The 27,022-nt window shown below is 35.4% G+C and overlaps 1 protein-coding gene across 4 annotated transcripts in view; it reads left to right on the forward strand.

The window, feature by feature from the left end:
* pkd1b (polycystic kidney disease 1b) overlaps positions 1 to 27,022 on the forward strand; it is a 56,011-nt gene that overhangs the window by 14,187 nt on the left and 14,802 nt on the right. For all 4 annotated transcript variants that reach the window (XM_068224763.2, XM_021480305.2, XM_021480306.2 and 1 more), the window contains 21 exons: positions 1,717 to 5,342; positions 5,440 to 5,604; positions 7,289 to 7,423; positions 7,512 to 7,794; positions 7,888 to 8,119; positions 8,209 to 8,353; positions 10,255 to 10,389; positions 10,653 to 10,797; positions 11,841 to 12,437; positions 13,857 to 14,007; positions 15,974 to 16,226; positions 17,608 to 17,803; positions 17,887 to 18,054; positions 19,070 to 19,213; positions 19,286 to 19,496; positions 19,744 to 19,867; positions 22,206 to 22,358; positions 22,532 to 22,596; positions 22,677 to 22,828; positions 25,988 to 26,108; positions 26,180 to 26,346. In XM_068224763.2, coding sequence (XP_068080864.1) covers positions 1,717 to 5,342; positions 5,440 to 5,604; positions 7,289 to 7,423; positions 7,512 to 7,794; positions 7,888 to 8,119; positions 8,209 to 8,353; positions 10,255 to 10,389; positions 10,653 to 10,797; positions 11,841 to 12,437; positions 13,857 to 14,007; positions 15,974 to 16,226; positions 17,608 to 17,803; positions 17,887 to 18,054; positions 19,070 to 19,213; positions 19,286 to 19,496; positions 19,744 to 19,867; positions 22,206 to 22,358; positions 22,532 to 22,596; positions 22,677 to 22,828; positions 25,988 to 26,108; positions 26,180 to 26,346 — 7,368 coding nt within the window. The remainder of the gene's footprint in view (positions 1 to 1,716; positions 5,343 to 5,439; positions 5,605 to 7,288; positions 7,424 to 7,511; positions 7,795 to 7,887; positions 8,120 to 8,208; positions 8,354 to 10,254; positions 10,390 to 10,652; positions 10,798 to 11,840; positions 12,438 to 13,856; positions 14,008 to 15,973; positions 16,227 to 17,607; positions 17,804 to 17,886; positions 18,055 to 19,069; positions 19,214 to 19,285; positions 19,497 to 19,743; positions 19,868 to 22,205; positions 22,359 to 22,531; positions 22,597 to 22,676; positions 22,829 to 25,987; positions 26,109 to 26,179; positions 26,347 to 27,022) is intronic.

Raw genomic sequence — 27,022 nt, forward strand, 5'->3', positions numbered from 1 at the left:
GTTTTTAAGTTATATTTTTTATTTAGATTGTCTACTTTCTGTTCTTTTAATTGAATTGAATTGAATTTAATGTAATTATTGTTAAATATATATTATTATTATTTTTATTTTACATTAGTTATTTTACAAACTAAATTTAAATTCTCCAACAAGCTATGAGCATAATGCATTATTTTATGATTACATATCTATATTTGATTACCTATATATGCATACATACACTGCAAAAATTAATTTTTTTATTTCGACTTTTTGTCTTCTTTCTAGTCCAAATATCTTAAAATTCTTAAATCAAGAAGCATTTAGGCATGTAAAACATATTGTCTTGTTTTCAAAAATAATATGCCAATATTAAGTTTATTTTTCCCCTAAAACAAGCAAAATAATCTGCCAATGAGGTAAACAAAACAATCTTGTTTTTCCTTTTGACAGAAGATTATTTTGCTTGTTTTAAGAAAAAACTCACTTAATTTTGGCAAATTATTTCTTAAAACAAGACAATATGTTTTGCTTGTCTAGAAAATTCTTCTTGATTTAAGATTTTTTTTTTTTTTAGATATTTGGACTTGAAACAAGACAAAAAATTAAGAAAATAATTTTTTTTGCAGTTTAATTGTATCCTACAATTGAACTTTGATATAACCAAAAGGACTGCAAAATCACAAAAATAACAGAGAACACCTTTTATTATTTTTACTTAAATGTAAAATTTTTAGACATAATTTAATTCAATTTAAATCTCTGCATAGGTCATACTTATCTAAGGAGAAACTGCATAAGATTTATCATCAGGTATCTCCACTCTGTAACAGGTGTACAACAGCAGAAGGATCTTTAACCTGCTTGATATGGTTGTGTCCTAAATTACAAGAATTTTTGAAAATATATTTGAATGTTTGAATGTCTAAAGGCCTCCAAAAATCTTGAATCATGTCTACTTAGCTGTTCTTGGTATATTCAGTAACTTAGAGATGCCTAATAAATATGAAAGACAAGCTATGTTATTTGGTATATGGTAATTGCCAAAAAGGTGATTTTGAGAATGTGGAAAAATTAATCTGTACCTAAATTTGATATGTGGGGTAGGGTTTTCGTAAACATGCTTGCTTTGGAGAGGTTGAGATATATCAAAAATGATACATTAGAGATATTTGATAAAAACATGGGGACAGATATTAGAACACCCTAATACATTGGAAGAAATGCAAGCATAACCAATGACCCCTGTCAATCACACAGTAATTAAAGATTGAATGTAATTAATATTTACTATTCATAATCTGTAATGTTTTTATAACTTGCCCAAACTATTATTTGACAATAAAACTATGGTCAGGATTATGCATTTTTTATGGTAATATAAGAACAATGTTACTTTATAATTACTTTTACTAATGTATTACCTGACCAGCTAAATCATATTTTGCTTTCATGTGCATTTCTCCCTCTGTGTACGGTTGTTCTGTCATAGGTTGGTGTTTTGTTTTTATATACTGTATTATATATATATATATATATATATATATATATATATATATATATATATATATATATATATATATATATATATATATATATATATATATTTTTTTTTTTTTTTTTTTTTTTCTCTCTCTTCTATATTTTGTTGTAGTTTTGTTGCAGTTTTATGAAATAAATTTCATAAATATTTTTTTTTAATGTATATATTTTTATAACTTTTTATTTTATTTTCAGGTGACTACACACTAAAAATAAAGGCGTACAACAAGTATGATCAAATTGAAAAGGCTGAAACAGTTAAAGTAAGGACTCCAATCTCAAACCTGCTGGTGTCTTCATCGCCTGCTGTCTGTCAAGTCAACTACACTGTCCTCTTTGAGGTCTCTCTCTGGCCGTCTTCATTTGGAGCACTTTATTCATGGAATTTTAGTGACGACTGTGAAAAAGTGAAGGAAGTTTACAACAAAGTCAGTCATGTTTTTAATAAGCCTGGCACATACAATGTCACCATCATGGCTAACAACACCCTATCCACCTTGACTAACTATACAGCAGTAGAGGTTATTGAGCCTGTTTCAGGTCTCCAGTTAAACTACAACATCTCCATTGAACTCAACTCAGCCTTTAAAATCAGTGGAAAAGTCTCTTCGGGTACCCATCTAAAATGGACCTTTGAATTTGGAGATGGTACTACTGTAATAAATCATACTGGAAGTTCAGCCTCTCACATGTATGAGTCTCCTGGAAATTACACAGTTCAGGTTTCCGCTTATAATTCAGTAAGTCAAGAACACCAATTAGTCAGTATTGAAGTTTATTGCTTAATAATTACTCAAATAACACCCACAGACTGCGTTTTGAGTCAAACAGAGATCGATTTTGAGGTGTTGGTCAAAGGCTTTATTCCAGCTTTGACTTTTGAATGGGAGTTTGGAGATGGCACACCATTGTCTGTTGTCAAAGGAGCTACATCTGTAACTCATACTTTTAAAACAGCAGGAACGTACACAGTTGGTGTAAATGCGCACAGCTTGGTGACTTCAGTCTATTATGAAAGCAGCATATGTGTGGAGGGCCAAATAACAGATGTTTCTCTGAGTTCACCCAATAGCGCAGTAGCGGTGAGCGAGGTAATATGCTTTGATGCTTCTGTGCTTCCCAAAGTAACAGAATATCAGTTTTGGTGGCATAATAACTTTTCTAGTGACACGAACCCTGTTAAAGGTCTGTCACACCATTGCTTTATGTTTCAAGAGGAGGGTTTGTGTGAAATTTCAGTGCTGGTATATAACAAGGTGAGCAACGGAACAGCAAAAACAATCATTTTAGTTCAAAGGGCTGTATCTAATCTGTGCATAAAATATGAAGGCAACCATGATGCAATGACTGTGAATCAGTCCTATCATTTCTGGGCTGAGCTTCTTGGTAAAATGGCATCATTTCAGTGGGACTTTGGTGATGGCTCTAAAACAGAGGGGCAAAATCAATTACACATTTTTGGTTTTCCTGGACAGTTTCATGTGACAGTCACCGCATCTAATGCAGTAAGCTCAGATTCAGTGACTGTCGAGATTGAGGTGCAGGCACCTCTGTCATATGTAATGGTTAATACCAGTCGGCCATTCGTGGAGGCAGGAAAGGAGATACTGATAACAGCTCTGACGGACGTGAGAGAAAATATTTCATTTTTCTGGACTGTGAATCCTTCAACGCCTCCAAAGATCGGGACGTCCACATTCACGCATGTGTTTCCCAACGCAGGGGTGTTTGAGATTCAAGTTGCAGCACAGAATCTTGTCAGTCGTGTGGAAGCAATAACACACATTGAAGTTGTAGAAAAAATATATGGAGTTTGGATTCAAGGCCAGGGGCTGCGGTCTGAAAAATATTTCCTGACAAATCAAACAATACTGTTGGAAGCATCAGTGACACACGGTTCTAACTTGACATATAAGTGGACTGCAAACAATAGTATGGCAGGCAATACCAAACAATTTCCACTTTTCACAAAAAATTCTGGTGACATACATGTCAGGCTGGTTGTGTCCAACGCACTCGGATTAGTAGATAGTGAACTTTCACTCAGATCAGTAGAGCTTGTGTCTGGCCTGAGTATTGTATCGCCAGTTAAGACTGTAACAAAAGGAAAACCAGTGAACATATCTGCAATTTTAGCATCTGGAACGGACATTAAGTACTCATGGTTCTTGGACTGTGAGCATTGTCCTGTTATATCAGATGTACCTTTCATTCTACATGCTTTTAAAATCTGCGGAGTGGTCAAGATTAGAGTATCAGCCTCAAATGTGTTTGGGTCTGAAGAAGCGACTAAGCTGCTAACAATTGAGGAAAACATCTCTAAAGTGGACTTTCAGATAAATGGCCAATCCAGACCATTTTTTGTAAAATCAAACCACCTACTGATGCTCTTTGGCTCGGCGGGACCAGGAAATGTCCTGCATTGGGAATGGGTTTTAACATTGCACAATAGAACTGTTGTGGTTCTTACCGACAATCAAACTGTTAGCTATTCTTTTGTGGATGCTGCAGATCATCGTCTCTCACTCAATGCTTCAAACGACATTAGCTGGCAAACTGTTTCATATACTATCACGGTTCAGGATGCCATCCAAGGACTTTCTCTTACATCTAGCAGCAGTGTGGTCTGTGAGGATGATTCTGTGACTTTCCTAACATCTGTCTCCAAGGGAAGTGAAGTTTCAGTTTCTTTGGAGTTTGTTAATGCAAGTTATTCTGTGGACATTGGGCGGGATTTTACCACCTACTCTCTTGCAGTTGGAAACCATCTGGTAAGAGCAACAGCGAAAAATAAAGTCAGTAGCCAAACTGCAACAGCGACTGTGAGAGTCGTGGAAAGAATTCGAGATCTGCGTTTGATTGGATGCTGCTCTGCCGTCTTAGAGGCATCCAAAAACATCAGCTTCCAAGCATCGGCTTTCTCGCAAGCCAATTACCACTGGACCTTCCTATTAAATGGAGTCCAGTCCTCTCGGGAAATTGGGCAGCATGTTCACTTCACACCTTTTGCTAATGGATCCCTGTCTGTTACAGTGGAAGCTGAAAATGGATTCTGCTCACAGTCCCTGACCAGTACAGCAACAATTCAGAAACATCTGAAGAAAGTGACTCTTTTGACCTCCCATGATGGAGCTTTTATTGACTATCCGGTCACTTTTGTTGCCATCACAGATGGAGGCAGCGACCTTAAATTCATTTGGGATTTCGGTGATGCCAGCGAAGGACTCCTGGTTACAGATTACAATAAACAAGTCCACAAATACAACGTTGCTGGTGAGTTTTTGGTGAAAGTGACAGCTTTCAATAACATAAGCGAGGTCTCCGTTCAAATTGCAATAGAAGTACAAAATCTGGTGTGTACCCAGCCACATATCTATACTGTAAAAGAAGAATATAATGTTTTAAAATCCAGACCAAGTTTCTTTGAAGCAAGAGTGGACTTCAACGGTTGTGTTACACACAAAGCATCTTATATCTGGGAGATCTTCAGAGGTCCAGATTGCCCAGGAATGAACAAGGTGAATTTAAATCATTCAGTGGACGTTACAACACCTCTACTCTCTCTGCCGAAGCACACTCTGAAAGTGGGAAACTACTGTCTGACATTTACTGCCAGGCTTAAGGGAACTCCTCTACAGCAGAACAAGACCATAAAGCTGAACGTGGTCCACAGTCGGCTGATACCTGTGATTAAAGGTGGTTCACTAAGGCTTTGGTCTTGTCTGTGTGATCTGACACTGGATGCAACAGAGTCTTTTGATCCAGATTCAGAGAAGAACGATATTGACTTGTTTAAGTTCCAGTGGAGTTACACAATAGAGGTAGAGTGCATTAAAAATGCAGTAAATTCTTTATTTGCTTCCGTGAACACTCAGTTAATGTATTCTGTAAAATGTAAAATGTATTCTGTGCTTCCAGAACACAACAGCACTTTCTTTAGCCATTTCCACCCTTCATGGCCATATTTCAGGAAATAGCAGTATGCTGATTCTTCCCAGAAGTGTTCTGCTGCCAGACAGAGTGTACCGCTTTACTCTAACCCTTTTCAAAAGTGGACGACAACCTGCCTCTATATCTCAGTCGGTGAGTGTTAACTTATTTAACCTTCACACTCGTTTAACATTTCACTCTGTACATTTTTCATAACGTTTACACAACAAAGATATACTAACAGTGCTTTTAAAAGGTTTTGAAACTCTTCATGAACAGATGAAAGTGTTGGCACAACAATCCCCATTTACATTTGACATACATAAATTAGACTGAAAATGCTGTGTTTTTCATCTCAGGCCAGATGTTGGCATTGTCCTTTTGTACGTTTCTTTTATTCACAAAATCCTGTAAAATGCCTTTGCTGTTTTGTTTGTTAAGTACTCTCATATGTTTGTTGAACAAAAAAATATACCTATACGCATGTCCCCATTTTCACAATTTTACATTTGTAAAAGCCGAAGCTGTTGTCTTGTAAACTTTTTCATCACTCGCTTTCATGTTTTGCAAAACCTACAGTATGTGGATCTTCCTTTCTTATTAGTAAATTATGAAAAAGTGTGTGTTTTTGTCCATATAATTTGTTAAGGGTTATGTTGTGGACACCAATGATTGAACAAAAATTGATGAAACATTCTTATCTCTTGCAAACTCCACTATTTACAACCACAGAAAACAGTGTTACAGATGACTGTAGCCCATATTAAAATAATATTCAATCAAGAGAAAAAAACTTACTTTTTATTCTCACAATTTGTTTTGAAATTGCATGTTATAAAGCCTTAAGACACAAACTGACTTTTCTCAAAAAGCTTTTGTCATGCTGTTCTGAGAAAAAAAGTTGGAATTGCAAGTTGTTGTTTTTTACTGTTTACCACAATTGGGATTTTAAAACATGTAATTCTGAGCTTATAGCTCACACTTCTGAGAAAGTATGCGCATGATGTAAACTTACAGTACAATTATGAAACAAGTCAACATGTTACAACATAGGCTTATTCTGAAAACTTAGCCCTATATACGATTTTGGAGATCATGAATTATGTAGCCAGAGCTACATATGACTGCATTTTGTCTTTAAAATGAATGCTATGGGGCAGTGTGATGCCGTTCCTTTTCTCGCTTACTATCTGACCGCTTCTTGCATATAGACAGCTTTTCAGCTGTTACCGATTTGTCTGGTAGCTCGACACATGTGTTGGCAGACTTGAGATGCAGAGTTGACTGTAATGATGGTGTTTTAATCTGGTGAAGAATGATTCCAGAAAGCGGGCAAGACAAAAACAAAAGCCAAAAAAAAAAAAAAAAACTTTAAATAAATAAACAAGTAAATAACTAAAGTAAATAAAAAATTCTGGATTGCTTTTCAAAACACTGCAGTTTGGTTTAGGCAAGCAGGTTAGCGGGTTAACCGGTGCTTTTGAAAACACGATCGTTTGGGTATAGGAAAGGGGGAGGTTGAATGGTTGGTCAGTCAGTCAATTAGTCAGTCAACAGTAGCCTCTGGTGGACTTACGCAAGGAGAGCAGGTGTGAATGGCACTCGTGAGAGAAATTTGACATCTCATGCGGCCTCTGGCATATTCATGAAGACAAAAACTGCAAAAAAAAAAGTAGCTCCTGGGACATATTTTGATCTCCAGAAATGTATAAGGGGTACGTAATCAGAATGAGCCTGGATTGAAATTATGATATTAAAGGGTTCAATTGCATAACAAATTCTGCAGCATAAACTGTCCACCAAACTAATTAAAACTTTTTTTTTTTCATTATTTCAGGTTAGAGTGTACAATGCCACATTACTAACTGTGACTGTGAAGTGTGTTTCTTGTAATAACCAATTGTTTCACATGAATCACAACGACCATGTTTCCTTGGCTGGCTATTGTTCTTCATGTCAGGACACCATACAGGTATTTGGTTCACACAGTACTTTAAAACAACATCATATGCCTTCATCATTTCCAAACCTTAATAATGTTTAAAACACTTCACCTACAGTACAGATGGACTGCAGAGAATCAGAGAGGTGAAGCTCTTACACTGAATGAGGTCACTACCTTGACAGGAAGCCTCCGGAGAGAAATAGTCATTAAACCAGGGGTGCTAATGGAGGGCCAAGAATACACCTTTACTCTCAACGTGTCTGATCCTGCCTCTGGGCTTTGGGGGTCGGCAAGCATCACCTTAGTTTCCAACCATCCTCCCTACGGGGGTTTTTGCACTCTGTCACCCGATGACTCGCTTTATTTCCTGGAAACCAAGGTTTCTTACAGTTGCTCTGGTACTGTCATTTCTCTTCTCCTCTTATTTCACACCCAAGTAATGGCTCTGCAGACTGACGCATTCCTTGCTATTTTTTTTTCCTCAATGGCAGGGTGGATGGATGATGACGGTGACTCAGCTCAGCTCATATTTTCACTGCAGGTGGCACAGTGTGAAGATTTCGGACCATTATGTCCTTTGATTACCCTTTACAGAGGCACTCAGAGCACGTTGAGCTCCCTGGTGCCACTGGGTATTAAGAACACAGTGGAAAATGCATCTGTTATTCATGTGCTGGTTCATATAGAGGATAGTATGGGGGCTACGGTTGTCGCAGTAAAAAAGTTAGTCATCTGCTATGCTTATATACATAGTCAGACAAGATTTAACTGAACAAGACAGTTCCAAAATAACATCTTGTATCTCACTGCAGGAAACTGACAGTGTTGCCTTGTGACCAGTGCACAGTGACATGGTTGAAGAAAAGGAGTCAATCAGAGTTTTGGGCCTTGATCCAACAAGGCAACCCTCAGGACATTATGCAATATTCTTTTGCCCTGACCAGTCAACTCAACCAGGTAGCCCTGACTAACTATTTTAATGTGCAATCAATCTTTGAATTGATACTTTTGCTTGTGGAATAAACAGATTAGTGATTGCAGATTAGTAATTGAGTGATGATGTCAGATTGACATTGTACCCCAATGTCATGTGTTTTTTAGGGCTTAAAATCTCAATTAATTGAACATTTTAACTCGATTACAATTAATGAACAATTATTTTATTTATTTATTTATTTAATTTTTTGCCTCTTACAGTTCACTGACCAGTTTTGGACAGTAAATATGCTCACATATTACAAGTCAGAGATTTCTGAAGGAAGGGAGCATTACTTGATTCTAAAATAATTGAAGGAAACACACGCTATCTACTATCTAGTAGTATTTATTGGACATCACCATTGAACAACAAAAATGAAATTACACACTGCTTAAAACCAACTGTCACTTTTTTCTTGGAAAAATTGTGAAAATGAATAACTTGCACTTTTGGAAACAAAATCAATTAATTTCAATGTTTTTTTTATATTAAAGGTAGAAAATAAGCAGGATCTCTTCCAAATAAAATAAATATTGTATATACTGTAAATAATAATATAAACAGTGCATTTCTTGCATCTTCTGTAAACAAATATTTTCATTTAAATAACAATTTTAATGTAGTGGCCAATGTAATGCCAAGGCATCTCTGGTGCAGCTTCCAGTCATTGTCAATGTAGTGCAAAGTAAGGCTCAAGAATGGGTCCATTGTCCTGCTTGACCAGAGATCAGATGTTGCTGCAAAGTGGCCTCACAAGAATAAGTCAGCCACAGCCTTTAACAGAACGGGCATCCCTCTGTGTCAGACCCTTCATTACAGCGGGCTTATGTGAGTAATTGAAGTAATTTAAAAAGACATCCTGGAAAAATTAGATTGATTATAAGTTCTGAATGTCTTTTTGATTATTCGTTGGTTTAATTTTGATTATTTGTCCAACGTAAAAGTCAACCAAATATCAGCTTCTAATAATGTTCCAGCTTGATGTTATGATGCTCAGACATTTGATTTTGGTTGCCATACCTCATAAATAAATGTTAGTATTTGACGTCAAAATGGCGTTGGTTTAAGACGTTGGATTTTGGCACTTTCCAATACAAACTAAAATCAACCAAATATCAATGTCATTGGACGTCATTATTGGACATAAAAATAACATTGTCCTTAAACGCTTGTTATATTTTGGTCACTTGTCGTCAAAATCTACATCGAATCTACTGTAATATTAACATCTCATATTGTTGTGTGCCTGCTGGGTACCTTTGGAAAAGAAACCACCAAAGTGAGAGCTTTTATACCTTTATTTTGGAAAGTGATTAATTAACATAAATGTGACCCTGGAGCAATTAAAAAAACATCTTATATTGCAAAGGTACATTTTTAGGAATTGGCAATCGCACATTGTATATGTCAAAACTGGTCAACTATCATTAGAATATTAAATAAAGATTATGTTCCATGAAGATATTTTGTACATTCCATTGTACAACTTCATTATGGATTAAGAATTAGCATTGATAAGAATTTAGTTTGGACAACTTTGGAAGGTAAATTTGACAGTATTTTGATTTGATTTGCATTGAGATTCCAAATTTTCAATTTAAAACAAAACATTCAAGCAAACAACAAATTTCACTATGATTTATGGAAGACTCCCACAAAAATATAATTAAGTAAAGCAGTAGATTATTTACCATAAAATTTCAGCAGGCATATTTAGAGCTAAATCATTTCATGACCTATTAAAAGACACTATTTAAGGGTCACAGTGCAGGCCTAAAATACAAATATATATTAATTTAAAATATTTTGCTACTATCCTTCAAACCACTCAGTTTTACCTATTTGATCAAACACTGAACACAATTAACTGCTTCCACAGCTAACATCCATAAGTGCTCAGGAACTGGAGGACAAGATTCATATACGTACAAGGGTGATCCAAGTCCTGGCCTCTCTTCCAGTCTCCTCACTCCAGGACGTGGCTCTTATCAGCTCAGCTTTGGCCCAGTCTACAGTAAGGCTTTCAACTGTTAACGCTTATGAAGAATTTAGCATTAATCAGAATTAATAATACCTTGACCCAAAGCATGTCAGCAACTTATTACAGATCCAGCACCATGTGACATGAAAGTCAAAGGCTTATCGCTGAATACAGACTGCCTGCTGTGCATAACGAGGAGTGTTGGGAATACAGAAATATTCATGCTAGCTAAGAACAAAATTATGATGTTTTGAATGCAAATGGTGTGTAAGATAAATGTACCGTCATATCTGCAGGTGGTTCCCTCTGAAGTGCAGTGCAGCGGCTGCTATGCAAAGGTCCTGCAGGTCACGAAGAAGATGATCAAAGTTATAAGAGAACAAACTGGAGAGGGCAACATCAACCCCACAGACACCGGCAGGAACATCCTGACTGTTTTAAGTAACTACTTTCAGCAGAATTCACATTTACTGGGATATTAGAAGAGTTCCTTCTGAATTTTGAAGGACATTTGCAAGATTTTTGCATCCCGAAATTGTGGTGACAATACATTTCTCAGAAATAAAGGTACCGTTTCTGTCACTGGGGTGGTAGCTTTTCAAAAGGTACACTTTTTTACTTTAAAGAGGTGGTCCACTACAATATCATATTTTAAACTTTAGTTGATGTGTAATGTAGCTGTGCTGTTATAAAAAAACATCTCTGAATGTAATACGCTCAAAGTTCAATGCAAAGGGAGATATTAGCTTTTACAGAGTTGGTTTAGAAGAGCCTACAGCGATCGAAGTTTGAGGACTACAAAAAGATGATATGCTTTAAAAAGATATGCTGGAAAGGTTGGCCCTGATGAATAAAGGGACTAAGCCAAAGGAATGAATGAAGGATTTCTAATGCTAATGAAAGAGCTTATATGTAAGAATTCGAAAAACAAAGCATTTTTTGCTACACTGAAAAGAAAAATCCATAAATAAATTTCTGTATTTTGTACTTGTATTTTTTGTTGATTTACCAATATCAATTGCATTATGAGACCATGATTTCTACTCTGCTGACTTTTGATCTTAATTATTCAACTCAACAATTTAACAAAGTGACTTTTAATTGACGTTTTAGTTAGTTAGTTAGTAGTGTGAATATATTATAACAGAAAATGTACTGGCAGTTTATTACAATGTTTCTGTACTGTAACACCAAATACAGACATTACTGTATATCACTTCTAACTATTAAAATTGTCAATAAAACATACTTTTTCAAACTTTTTTCAACATCAAGTTGTTGGAAGAAAGATAAAGGTCTCATAATGCATTCCAAAAGCATAAATAAATGTACAAAAAAAAGAAAGAATTGCAATTAGAGAAAATTGTACAGTAATTTGCATTTCATGCTGCAAAAATTACCTACAAAGTAATCCACAGAATCCTGGAGGAACTGGATACAAGCTGTAAATGATCCATGATATACCTGTTTTTTTCTCACTGTAGGCAACACAATGACTGCAGATCTGAGGCAAAGGAGCACTCCGGACACATCAGAGCACATCAGAGCCGTATCAGCACTGGGACAGGTTTTTGAACTTATGCGTTCATTAATGTTGTCACGAATGAGAGGGGGAACAGCACTTTTTCTTGCCATCCCAAAGATCAGTGCAGTGGGCATTCAGGGTGACCCTACTGAAGACCTCCGGTGCAAAGATGTCCTCACTCACTGTCAGTTTCACATACCACCAGCACTGAGCTCTCAACTGAAGGAAGAAAAACAAGAGGTCCTGCAGATCCTGCTGCAGATGGAGAATGAAGAAAATCCATTCATTCCAGGTGCCGAACCTCCTATATCCACCATGCTGGCAGCCATGGAGTTTGCTACACCACAGGGGAACCCCATTTCCATTGCCAACCTGACACTAGATTCTGCCATACAAGTCACATTACACAAACAAGCACAAGAGATGAAAGATGAGAGCTTACTGTGGAAGAATATTACTCTGAAGCATAATGGAAGTGTAAATTTCACAGTTAAAGCAATGGATGCAGAACCTCACACTGGACTCTATGTTGCCCTAAACTTCAGTCTCATTCCAGGTAGTGTACAAAAGCCGATACTTCGAAAACTTCAATAAAATAAACTCTACCATACACTATATATATATATATATATATATATATATATATATATATATATATATATATATATATATATATATAATGAGCAATATCACACTGGTAGCAGTGTGATATGGCTGTATATCAGCACTGGTGGGAGGCGTGCATTGCAATAGTGTTCCACCAGTGCTGATATACAGCTGCATCGCACTGCTACGAGTGTGATATTGTGTTTATACAACACTTCGACTGCACAATCGTGTATATAAATAGGAAAATCAAACACGGCGAGTCTAAAAACCCAAATTCAAATACAAATACCAAATACAAATTCACCAATGTCACTTTAGAGCTACAGTGTTTGAAGGACTCTATAGCATAATGTGTAAAGTGATGACAAAACTGCTGATTTTGCTCACATTGTAGGATTATAAGACTGAACGTGACATGAAATGTCATCCATCTACAAAAATATCTTCTTACAGTGTTACAGTCTACAGTTTTCTTTGTTGCAATCGGGATATCACAATAATTAACCCTGTAAAAAAGCAACGCAATCACTACCAGACTGCTGTTGTGTTTGCGATAGGGAAAAACGCTAAACACATGCGGACATTGCTTCTTTCTTTCTGCCAACACAACACACATTCCTGATATGCATGCAAATCGGTATAAATACAGCACTACAACATTCAAAAGAGAGAGATCGACTTATAATATCACTATTATTCTGGGAAGGGCATTTAAACTGTTTTAAAGTGGCATTTGTAATTTAACTTCAAACTCAAGAACTTTAAAATCTGTTTTGTGCATAATGAAGAAATAATCATCAAACTTTAAATAATCAATCACACTTTCCGCAAAAAAAGGACAACTGTTTTATTAATAATAAGAAGAAATGATTATTGAGGATCAAACCAGCATAGCAGACACTATTTTTTTTTTAATCATCATGCGACTGATGAATCGGGAGACTAAAGTAATGATGTAAACTAAGCTTAACTTATGAATGCAACCTTGCAGAACAAATGAGACTTTTGAGACTTTTTTAAGCGTATTAAAATATATTACTTTTAATTACTTTAAGTAACCCCGGCTTTTCTCAGGGTGCTCTGGTTTGCCCCACAGTCCAATGGTATGCGCTGCGAGAGTGTGTATGGATTTTTCCCAGTACTGGGTTGTGTCTGAAATTGTTGGGGGTTAATTCCGCTGTGGTGACCCCTGATAAACAACTAAGCCGAAGGAAAATGAATGAATAGTTTCATTAAAAAGAGGCAATGAACATTTGTGGAGGAAGGAGGTTTAAATGAAATGCGAAAGTTATACTATGTGTTATCATTATATAATTATGTTATCATTATAGAGTAACCACAACCTGTTCTTTACACTGTCAAACAGGATCTGCTGAGAAAGCCTCTGGACTAGTATGGATCTCCATTAATGACCAACCTGTAGATTTACAGTCTGGACGCATACATCATCAAGAACTCACCATTTTTCTCTCAGCTCAGACTCCGCTACTGCAGCACATCATCTTCCTCACACCACTGTAAGCTCTTTCAGTTCCCTCATCCATTTCATTTAAAGTAGGGTATAACAATTTAGATTACAGCCAGGATTTTACATAATAAGTAATCTGAATTTACAGCATAGATTTTGTAATAGTGTTTGTGTAATGTTTTGTAGTATTTAGGAATGCACCGATGTGGATTTTTGGGTCAAAATCCATAACTGATAACTCTTTAGATTTGGAGGCAGATAACCGATATATTAGGCGATAAATGTAAATATTTCAAAATGTCATATTTTTATACAGTGAACAACTTATTTTATCTGAAAAACTTCATAAACGTTTGAACAGATCTTAGAATAGCATACTCAAAGCAAAAAAGTGCAATAATTCAAAAATTGCAAGGTGATTATATAGACCTACATTCACAATTTCACATAAATCAGCATGCCAAAAATAGACGATTTCCTTTTCTTTGCATATCAAATTAACATGCAACTTGACTACGCTGAAAAAAATAAAAGGTTAAATAACAAAACCAGAGGCAGGCAATTCTGTACCATGACAAAATCTACTGGCTTAAAGATATTGAATAAATTTTTATATCGGACTGATAACAATAACATTAAAAATAGTATTGATGATGATGATATGGCCACCAATATATCGTGCATTCCTAGAAATAAAGTTATTTTGAGTAGTAAATGAAGTTGACCTTTTTTTTTTTTTTTTTGTAGTTGAAGGGTAAATATAACGATTAAAGAAATAGTTCATCCAAAACTGAAAATTCTGTCATAACTTACATACCCTTTACTTGTTACAATTCTGTTAGAGTTTATTTATTTAATTTTTTTGTTGTTGTTGTTGTTGTTGTTGAACACAAAAGAAGCTATTTACTAAAATCTTGAAAATCTGTAACTATTGACATTCCTAGTATTTGTTTTTCCTACAATCAGTTTCAATGGTAACCGGTTTCCAACATTGTTCAAAATATCTTTATTTGTCCTTAAAAGGGAAAAAAAACTCAAAGGTTTGGAATCACTCAAGGGTAAGTAAATAGTGAGAAATTTTCATTTTGGGTGAGCTATGCCTTTAAGCATTAAATGAAGGTAAGGTTTTTTTCTAGCCAATTCGAATGTTATCACTCGATATAAAAGGCGTTATCAGTGGTTATCAGCTGGTTACCAACATAATGTAAATTAACTCAATTAAAGTTAAAAAATAACCCAACAAAGCACCAAATATTTAACTTGACTGGTTAAATTATTAATATATAACCTAATAAAGGTTAAAAATAACCCATCAAAGCAACAAATAATTTTAACTCAACCAGTGGGTTAAATAGGCTACTGGTAGGCTCAGAACGCTGTAATCATCCATCCACATAGTTAATCGGCTATATCATAGTTAATCAGCTATATATTATTTATTAAATTTCCCATTATTGTATTTTATTCATGTCTACCCCAACCCTAACCCTAAACCCAACCGTCACAGTAATGGAAAACAAATCTGGATCTGGAGTCTTCTCGACAAGTATAGCTAATTAACTTTGTGGATGGATGATTAGAGCCCTTTGAGCCTACCAGTAGGCGCAGAAGGACCTTACTGGCCCATATCTATCAGCTGATAACCACTGATAATGCCCATTCAATCGAGTGATAAAATTCAAAGTTGTTTTTACTCCCATGTTTATAGTAGTTCCAGGGTAGATGTATAACGTTTGTGGGTAAAGATGGTTATTTTGTTATATTGTCATCTCCAGGTTTATACTTAGGGTAAATGTAACATTTGTAAATTAGGATGGTGCTTCTTACACCTTAAAGTATGCTGGCTGTAAAATAAAGTTGCACTTGTTATGCTTTGTTTTTATACTCCTTTCATAGCTACATTGTTATTACAAAAACGTATGTTAAATACTTTACTTACTATATAAGTGTTACCAATATGAATGTTGTATTGTTGTTTTGATAATTGTATTGGTTATTATTGTCTAATTGTCCAGCTTGAATGGCTCTGCGAAAGAGCTGTTTGTGAAGGTGAACAGCAGCATCGGCGGTGTGGATGTGACTGTGTCGGTGTGTGTGTTCAGCGTGTTGTGCCGATTCTTCGATGTTAAAGAGCTCCGCTGGAGCAGTGATGGTCTGAGTCCTCTGAGCACCAGCAGTCCTCACTCTGCCCACTGCCTCACACAGCACCTCACCATGTTTGGAGCCAGTCTCTTCATCCATCCTGAGGCTCTGCTGCTTCTGCCACCGGTATGCCACTACTGCTTAATTCATTAATGGGAAAGCACACCACTACTGATATGATTTGGGATCAATATAATTTATAATTAATTTATTAAAAAAAAAAAAAAAAAACATTTAAGGAAGCATTTAAAACAATATTTTACATGGTTACAAAATATCCAACACATAGGCTGATTCTGAAAACATAGCCCTGTATACGTTTCTCGAGACCGCAAATTATGTAGCCAGAGCTAAGTGTAGCTGCATTTCATTTTTAAAATGAATGCTATGGGGCGGTATGACGTCATTCTTTTTCGCGTTTACCAGCTGACTGCTTACCTCAGTATGGACAGCTTTCCTGCTGTAACCAGTTTGTCCTGTTATCTCGCCTGAGTCTGATAAAGAACGTTTCCAGAAGGCAGGTAAGGCGAAAACAGAATCCAAAACTATTAAATAAACAAGTAAATAACAGGTTGAGAATGTGGTAAAATCTAAAAGTGTTGTAAAAATCAAAAGAGTGCTTTTCTTTTCTGGATTGCTTTTAAACATTGTTGGTATGGTTTAGGTAAGTGGGTGGGCGGGTCATTCAATAAAATTGGTTGGATTTAGGGAATGAGGAGGGTGGATCAGTCGATCGGTCAGTCAGTCAGTCAAACAGTCAGTCAACAGTGTCCTCTAGTGGGTTTACGCAAGAACAGCAGGTGCGAATGGCACTCGCGAGAAACATTTGAGATCTTATGAAGCATATACAGCAACCTCTTGTGGATTTGTGAAAACAAAAACTGCAAAAAAATATACCTCCTGGGATGTATTTCTCGGTCTCCAGAAATGTATATAGAGGTGTGTTTTCAGAATGAGCCTGGGTTGAAAATATCTGTTATAATTAGTTATGTTTACTTAACTAATTTAGTTTCATCAATGAATCCTGAAAACATTAACAGTGTATACAAAGCACTTCCCAATTTTTGGATAGCTATACAAATTAAAAATGTTTTCAGAACATCATACCAGCATATCAGACTGATTTCTAAAGGCTGAAAGATTTCTGAATCATGCGACTCAGAAGACTTGAGGAATAATGCTCACAATTTAGCTTCGTCATAGCGGATATAAATAAATTTTAAAATACATTTAAACAGAAAGCAGTTCTTATCAACTGTGATAATATATTACAATGGTTTTTGATGGAACCAAAATGTTCCAAATTAATTAATTTAAATAATTTATTCTAATGGTCATTAAGTTGTCAGTGTTAGCAAAAGTAATGGATATATAGACAAATTGCCTTATAACAACTTAAAATCCAAGGTACTATTTACAATATATTTAAAATAAAAAGAAGATTTTTTAAGATTTTTCACTTCAAGAAAGATAACACATCAGTGATGAATGTCAATGGTGTCTCCAGTCAGAAGAGCCAGTGAGAAATGTGGTAGTGGGCATCATTTGTGGAGTCCTGCTGTTGATTCACCTTCTGGTTGGTCTTATGGCTCACAAACTTGACCACCTGGAAAATTTGCGTCTTTGTTGGGTTCCTCTGTGTGGGCAGAAAGGTCGCTACCAGTACCGGGTTCTTGTCAAAACAGGCTGGAAAAGAGGCTCTGGTGAGTCAAACCTTCAATTTCTATTTTCAGATTGTTATTTATGCAGATCATCAATCTTAATTAACAACGTAATGAAACATCAGGTACCACTGCACATGTTGGCATAAGCCTGTATGGTCTGAATAAAAGTGGCTCACGGCACCTTCAAAGACAAGGAGCTTTCCAAAGGAACAGCATGGATGACTTCCAAGTTGAAACAGATGCCAATCTTGGAGAGATCTGGAAAATACGCATCTGGCATGACAACACAGGTCAGTGCTGTGAAAGGCTTCTTTCCTCAGTTGCTAACCCCTAAATGAAAATTACCTCTTTTTTATTTATTTAAACATGTTTTATTTTATTTTATTTTTTTATTTTATTTTATTTTTATTTTATTAATAGGCTAACCAATATGTACATAACTTTTAGTTTTGTCAGAATTGTAAAGAAGATTTTTAGCTGAAACTGTAGTCCTTGTAATAATATAAATAATAATGTAACATTATAATGATAGTGTAATACAAATGATCTGTACAATTACACAAGATAGCCTGTTGTGTCTTGATTAAAAGTTTGTGATCAGTCCATGTACAGTATTACAGCCTAACTTACTTCTCCTCACTATTTCTGTCTGTTGTCAAAAATGACCTTTGGATCAGCATAAATACATATGTTAGTTATGCCAATTTCATAAACATAATCTGATCATTTAACTAAAGAATAAGAAAAAAAAGGTGCACAAGTGCATTTTCAGATTTCAATTAAAGATTAGAAAAGCAAACTATCTTTTTTTAATGACATGCATCGATTAATTGTTCACCACAAAAGTAGCAATGCTAACAAAATCAAATAGTTAGTTTTGATTTTTTAGGGACTTGAAGATATTTTACATAAAATATATTTACACATTTATACAGTTATAATCAGAATTATTAAACCCCCTTTGATTATTTATTTATTTATTTTTAATATTTCCCAAATTATGTTTAAAAGAGCAAGGTAATTTTCACAGTATGTCTGATAATATTTTTTCTTCTGGAGAAAGTCTGATGTGTTTTATTTCGGCTAAAATAAAAGCAGTTTTAAATAAAAAAAAAAAAAAACTTTTAGGTCAAAATTATTAACCCCTTTAAGCTATATATTTTTCCGAACAGGCGATTCTCTTTTTTTGAGTTAACATTTCCTTTTTAAAACAACAAATACTGAAAAACATTTGCTATGTGTCATTTTTGATTGAACATTTCCTTTTAAAAACAACAAATCATGAATAAATGCTATGTTTTTCAGGTCTAGACCCATCTTGGTATCTACAACATGTAATAGTTTGGGACATCCAGACAGAAAACATGTTCTTCTTCTTGGTGGAAGACTGGCTCTCAGTGGAGAATGAGAAAAACTCTGGAAGGGTGGAGAAAGTTATATTAGCATCTTGTAAGTATACACATCCTCTGTGGAGAATTTCATACTTGAATTTCATAACCTTATGATCCCTGTATACTGTAGGCCCTCAGGAGCTGCATCAGTTTAAGAGAATCCTACATTCCCAGTTGCTGTTTGGACTTCAAGAGCACCATCTGTGGATTTCATTATGGGAACGGCCAACACATAGCCGCTTTAGCCGAGCCCAGAGGGTCACCTGCTGCGCCCTCTTATTACATCTCTATCTGGCAGCTGGGGCAGTATGGTATGGAGCAGTGGGCAGAAAGGGCAGCAGGTAATAGGCCTGACCTTCAAAGGCCATAGACAACAGATTGAACTTGTATATTACACTGTAGAATCAGGTAATTACATCTTGTAAAACAAAGCAATTTCTGTTTTTCTCCAAGCTGTAGGCTTTGTTATTGATTAATGCCAAAGGGGAATCATTTTCATCTCTAAACTCAGACAAATGATTGCCCTTAAAATCCTTCCTCTTACAACAAATGGGTTTTTCTTACAATATGTTACTGTTATGACTGCAGCGGTCGAGTTTCTACCCAGATGGTGATGAATGCAGAGACTGTTCTGGTTGGGATGACAGTTGCAGCTTTGACATTCCCTTTTCAAGCCATTCTCAAATTTCTCTTTCAAAGAACCAAGAGCAAGGTATGGATGACAGTCTGTTTATTCCCTTGTGAAACCACACTCTCTGGTGTGTGCATAATAATGATTATAAAAGCATTATGAAAGTTGTTCGCAAGCAACTTTGTGCAATTAATAAGTGATGATAAGCACTGAAATAAAAAATAAATTAATAAATAAAATTCAATACCCCTTCCTTAAATTAAGACATAAAGGACTTACACTGAAAAGTAAAAATACAGAAACTGACTGCCATACCGTTTACTGAACTACTTACTTGTGGTTTCCAGAAATACAAGGTTTCATATTCTTAGATATTTGCAGATGAAAACAATTTTGGAACATGAGCCCTGCCTTAAAATAATTATAAGATGATGAAAAAACGTGATGAAATAGACTAAATTTAAATGGAAAAAATTTCAGATTTCAATTTGTACTGCTTTTAAATGTATTTATTTCTACAATCTGGTAAATATTAAGAACTAATTTACGAGGGTTGTCTTTCTAGATAAATCTTAGTGTCAGCTCACACCATGCCTAAACCACACAACCACACCTTGCTGCTGTTCAAATTGAACTAGCGCTGGTTCCTTAGTGTCACATTCAACTGTCCATAAAACGGTCCATAAAATTTTATTAAGCAAGCATAATGTTTCAGGATTGTATACTATAGCAGAGAACCTAAAATTAGTATCTCTTAAGACTCCAATTTCTTTCTAGAGTTTTGGGGCAAAATGCTGGCACTGGAGATTAAAGGCTGATGATTTATTTGTTGGTTTAGCCCTAAATGCTATGCATATTCTTAAATTATTTTCTTTTAAATTTGTATTGTTGTTGCCCTGCTGCCTCACTGAGCACTTATTGTCGAGTGGTTATGCCCTTATTTTACACTTTCTAAAATATTTAATCTTTCTGACGTGCATTGTTGATTTTCCATTGCACATTATATCAGATTTTGGGGTACTTTTGTTTGTAAAATAAAAGCTGCTTAATAACTATGCACATTAGAATTTAAGGTTGTCTTACTGACAGCCCTCTGTCAAAAAAAAATATCTATACTTCGCTTAATAATACTTATAGACAAAATTAAGGCCCAATCTCAATTCTATTTTTGTACGTCTACCCCTTCCCCTTGGCCCTTAAAACCAAGGGTGAAGGGGAAAGGCTTTAAAATTTCCCCCTAAGAATCGAGACAGCACTACAGCACCTGCACCATCATCAGATGTCATCGCGATCTCATGCTTCATATGAGATTAGACAATCGCGTAGTTATTCCAGTTGTGTATTTTTTGGTATTTATCTTCAGGAAATTACTGAAGGCATATATCATGTTATCATAACGATCTAATGTGGCAATAAGATCGTGACTGTACTGTGCATTTACACAGTGCACAGGATTCAGTTATATAAAGACACAAAAAACAACATTAACATTATAGCAGACACCGTAAAAAAAGCTCAGTCCCAGACTGCCACTAGACATTACTGACAGGCTATTCGAGTGTCATCAAGTGTTAGAATGTTGTGGGACTGCTATACAGGAGTTATGATTATGGATTATAGATCGCAAAATTTGTCATTTTTAATTTTAGCGTTTTTTTTTTTTTTTTAAAGCATGATGGTAAAACATGAACGTGGTTATGAATATATTAAAACGTGTTTGTTTGTTTATAAAATTAATTCATAATAAGGACAAAAAAATACTAATTTGTGGATCTCCTTACTTCTGGGTGCTGTGATCCTGCTATTGTGGCCGGTGAATTCTGGGAAATTTTCTTACCCCTTGGTTTCGAGTGTGGTCCTGAAAAATCTTCATTCAAAGTGCTATTTACCCCTTAGCCCTAGCCTTCAAGATAAAGAGAATTAGGACAAAGGGAAAGGCTAAGGGGTAGAATTGGGATTGGCCTAAGACTGTTTTGGTGTTGATAAAGTATGCATATCAACCTGCATAAATAATATTTGGACTTTCATTGTACACTATAATTAAAAAGAATTAAAATTTTGAAGTCCTTTTTATGGTTTTTCACATACTACCTATATGTAATATAAAGGTTTTTAAATGTAAAAGGTCTGCTACATTTCAAAGATCCAATGGCATAATAAATAATCTTATTGTATCCCAAAATAAACAACTAACTTTGAACTAATTCCAGCCTGTGCAAATCAAAGTTCATAACAGATTTATGAAGGCAGTCTATATATCTCACTACAGTAGCTTCTGCTTTGACTCTCTGTAGTTCAGAGTTCAGAAACAAATGTTTGTTGCTATGTTAGGTTATAATTTCTACCTTTTGAACAATGGTGAAATGTTATACATGAAAATTCCTTACTAATAACACAGTGCTAATGGATTGTCTTGTAGGTGACACTGGAGGTGTCTGCGCCTCCTTCTCCTGTGTCTCATACCGTGGAGATGGATGTTTTCCTCAGTCACCCAGATCTCACCTGCTCATCTTTTCTGTCCCTGCCAACATGCCCCAAATCTTCTATTTATGATGGACCATCTCCTTTCACAGTGAGATTAAGTCAATTGATTAATTGATATCATTGAGACTTTATGTTGTCTTGGTTTTGGGTGGAACGACAATGTCCATTTTAATTAGCATATAAATAGTCAGATTCAAGCATGATTTAAATAATGCATTTACAACATTTTCTCGCTGTATCTTCATGTTTTCCCTTGCAAAGAATTCACTGCAGAGCAAGAAACTAGATTCAGAGTTTTGGAACTCTCCAGATCCTAGGAATGGCCGGTAACAAGTCAATTAATTGCATTATTACATGCCTTTAAAATGTCTACAATGTGTATAAATAGTTATTTTAAACATCACAGTGTGGATCAATTGCCGTCATGCGACAGTATCTTTGGGCTGCCTGAGCTGACAGGAACCACACACCTTCTAAAGAGAAAAAAAGCCCTTCTACAATTACATTTGTCTACTCCAACATCTGATCATGACAATGGAGAACTAGCCAAGTCTTCAGGTTTGAAGAAGCAACATTACTTTCTTATGTCTCTTTAAGTCAAAAATGAAGGTCACACTTTATTTTGATGATCTGTTTGTTGAATTTAAGTTACAGTGGGTGAAACTTTAAAATGACAATTACCACCATGCCCTGTACCGCCGCCACTCTAAGGGAATAAAAACGTGTTTTTAGGTATGACCGCAGATTGCGACTATGCTGCCAGGGGGCACAAAGGGACAGGGTGTGAACGGACAGAAATAGCCCATACAGGAGCTGTATATACTCTGCTACTTGTAAATGAATATTAAACAAAGCATTAAAATTCTTTCATTAATCAATAAAAACTTGTTAACAGGCTTTATAATCATTGTATACTTGTTAAGTGCAATGAGGTTTCATTTTAAAAAGTAGAATTAAATAAATAAAAGACAACTAAAATAAAAGTACAAACATACATACAAATAAGTAGGCATAAATAAATAAATAAATAAATAAATAAATAAATAAATAAAGCTGTGTTTTAGCCTAAATATAAAGAGATGTACAGTGTTATTTTAAAGTGATAGGAGTAAGACTATCAATAAATATGCTTTTTTATTTACGTTTTCATTTACAGTTTTAATTTACATTTTCATGTTGATTATATTTTGATTTCTCGTTTTATTTCTCAATTACTGTATGTAAATAATAAATTAATAAGTGTGTAGCATGTTCACCTCACAGCAAGAAGGTTGCTGGTTTGAGCCTCAGCTGGGTCAGTTGGCATTTCTGTGTGTTTGCATGTTCTCCCCGTGTTCGCGTAGGTTTTCTCCAGGTGTTCCGGTTTCCCCCACAAGTCCAAAGATATGGGGTACAGCTGAATTGGGTATGCTGAAATTGACCATAGTGTTTGAGTGTGTGTGTGTGTGTGTGTGTGTGTGTGTGTGTGTGTGTGTGTGTGTGTGTGTGTGTGAATGAGTGTGTATGTTTTTCTTGGTGATGGGTTGTGGCTAGAAGGGCATCCGGAAAAATATGCTGGATAAGTTGGCGGTTCATTCCGCTATGGCGACCCTAGTTCAATAAAGGGATCAAGCCGAAAAGTGAAAGAATGAATACTTATTTAAAGACATTACCAGCAAAACCCTGAGAAATTTCTTTTTAAAAAAAAAAGCTGCAAAGTGGGCTATATTATTTTAATTAATTTCTTCTGTCTCTGTCACTTGCAGTTTAATGCACGTGTGCTCTGAGAGATGAGAAACAACAGGGCAATATTGACCTTTTTTGTAGGCTATAGGCTACTATAGTATAAAATAATTTTGTTTTTACATATAGTATTGCATTAATTTGCATAAACACAGTCAAAGGCTACTGGAGCACCTACTACCTCTGTGGTGGTGGTAAGAACAGCAGCAGAGGGAACATACTGAAGTGGTGACATCTGTCAACTAATTCTCATTAGATTATGGTTATGGTTTCTTTAAGTTGACATGTACTTGCAAAGTTTCTTATAGTCAGTTAAATGTCTGTTGAAGGAGCAGTATCCACAGATATTAACAGAGAGTCTACAAATACTCAGATGGACCATCAAAATAAAGTGTTTCCAAAATGACAGATTCTGTCACCATTTACTCAACCTTGTGTTGTTTCAAATCTGGACACCATTTAAAAAAATGCTTTGGTATATAAAATTAGCAGTTTTGACCTTTTCCACTGTATGAGAACTATTCATTCATTCATTCATTCATTTTCTTTTCGGCCTGGTACCTTTATTAATCTGGGTTTGCCACAGCGGAATGAACCACCAACTTTTCCAGCATATGTTTTGCACAGCAGATGGCCTTCCAGTCACAACCCATCACTGGGAAACATCCATACACTCCCGTTCGCACACATACACTACGGACAATTTAGCTTACCCAATTCACCTATACCTCATGTCTTTGGACTTGTGGGGGAAACTAGAGCACTTGGAGGAAACCCACGCCAACACAGAAAGAACATACAAACTCCACACAAAAATGCCAACTGACCCAGCTAACTTCATGCTGTGAGGCTAGTGCTACCAACTGTGCCACCGTGAAGCCCTATATGAAAACAAAAATGATAAAAAAGGATAAGCAAAGGTTTAAATCATTAAAAAATGTATATAAAAGTCATCCATTTAACTTGTACACTTTATAAGTTCTCCTCATAAGAATGAAGAAAACTATAGTAATTTGGTAGACCAAGAAAACTTAAAAAAATAAATACTTTGCACAAATTTACACTTTATTCATAACACTAAACTTCTTTGCAACATTACACTACTTACTTTACTAATAACAGTGCATTTTTTATCATTATATGCGGCTATCCCTTAGCCAAGCTAATTGCTAACATTGTAGAAGGTCTAGTAACAAACAGACACATCTACAACAACAACGTGGGTATTGAATTTAAACCATAAAAGCACAGTCACTACAAATCAATCAAGGTTTTGCTACACTAACAATAGTTGTACCATGTTATTTGTAATAAATCTGAGGTTACATAAATGGTTATATACAAAACAGGAAGAAAAACTTTGATTAATATACATTTACTATAGCAAAATCAAGTTAATTTTTTGTAAAGGATGGTTCTACTATATTAAACATAATACTGGAAAACATTTGTAAAGCTTGCATTAATTAAAATGATATTAAAAAAAAACAGAAAAAAAGGAAATTATTTACTACCACTGAAGAATCCAAGTAGTTCCAAACCTTTATTTTCTTCTGTTGGACTCAAAGGAGATATTTTGAAAAAAGCTGAAACTATTGACTTCCATAGTAGGAAAATAAAACACTATGGAAGGCAGTGGTTACAGGTTTTTAACATTCCTAAATACATCTTACTTTATCAGATTTTTTAACAGAACAAAGAAACTCAAACTGGTTTGAAGCAAGTCAAAGATGACTAAATGATGGCAGAATTATTTTTTTGGGGGTAAACTATCTCCTTAATAAAACATGTTAGCACACGCTTAGCAATTTTCTAGCATTCTTTAGCACATTATTAGCATATTTTACCATGCTGCCAGCTTTTTCAGGCAAATATAATTACGTGGTACATGGTGATTACATTGTAAGAAAAAGGTAGTAAGAAGGACAGTGTAAAATAAAAAAATAACCTTTATTCTTATCTGCATAATTGCTTATATGGAACCATTTGTTCTAGCTTCAGAGGAAGATTTGAGGACTATCTCGCCAGACATGGATCTGACAAACACGCTTTCCTCAGATCCAGAAGCATCCGACAGTGGCAATTTTACACCTAATGACACCATTCCAACTGACACGTGAGTTCTGCATTGCACTGACCAATACACAGTATATCGTTTAGGCTAGCTCATCTCTGTTTATCTTTCAGCCAGGATAGCTTCTGTAGCGAGTGGTCTGATCTGAGTGTGGATACACCTACATATGAACCAGGATTTCACAGGTCCTCCTCCTCACTTTCAGTGCTCAGTGAGGCTAGCACATTTCTCCCTAGTCTCCCACCCGACTCCATAAGCACCGTCTCCACCACACGCATTGGTAAGCCTACATTAAGCACAGAGCCAGAATTTATGATTTGAAATTATCAACTGGGATACTGATAGAAAAAAAGTGAAAACATGGATGTTAGAGGGATAGTTTAACCAATAAGCTAGAAACCTGTTTGAGTTTCTGTTGAACACAAAAGAAGATATTTTGATGTAAGCTGTAAACTAGTAACCAGTGACTTCCATAGCATTTGTTTTTCCTACTTTGAAAATCAATGGTTACATGCTTCAGTTTTCTTCAAATTATTTTATTTTGTGTTCAACAGAAGAATGAAACTAATAGTTTTATAAATATTTGTGGATGATTAAATAGCAAGTATTTTTTTAAGTAAATGCAACATAGGTATGATGTGAAAACGTAGCCCTGAATACATTTCTGGAGATCACAACTTATGTAGGAAGAAGTATGGCTGCATTTCATCCTTGAAATTAACACTACGGGGCAGTATGACGACTTTCTTTTTGAGCTTACCAGCTGAAAAATTATCTCCGTGTGGACGGTTTTTACCACTGTTTCTAGTTTGTTTAGTAGCTTGCCATGTATTTCTGCGAACTTGAGTCCAGCAAAGAATTGTTCCAAAAAGCAGGTAAGACAAAAACAAAATCCAAAAAACTAAATAAACAAGTAAATGACAGGGTGAGAATGTGGAAAAATCTGAAAAATATTT

The sequence above is a fragment of the Danio rerio genome, chromosome 12 (genome assembly GCF_049306965.1).
Source record: "Danio rerio strain Tuebingen ecotype United States chromosome 12, GRCz12tu, whole genome shotgun sequence".
In the NCBI taxonomy this organism is placed as follows: Eukaryota; Metazoa; Chordata; class Actinopteri; order Cypriniformes; family Danionidae; genus Danio; species Danio rerio.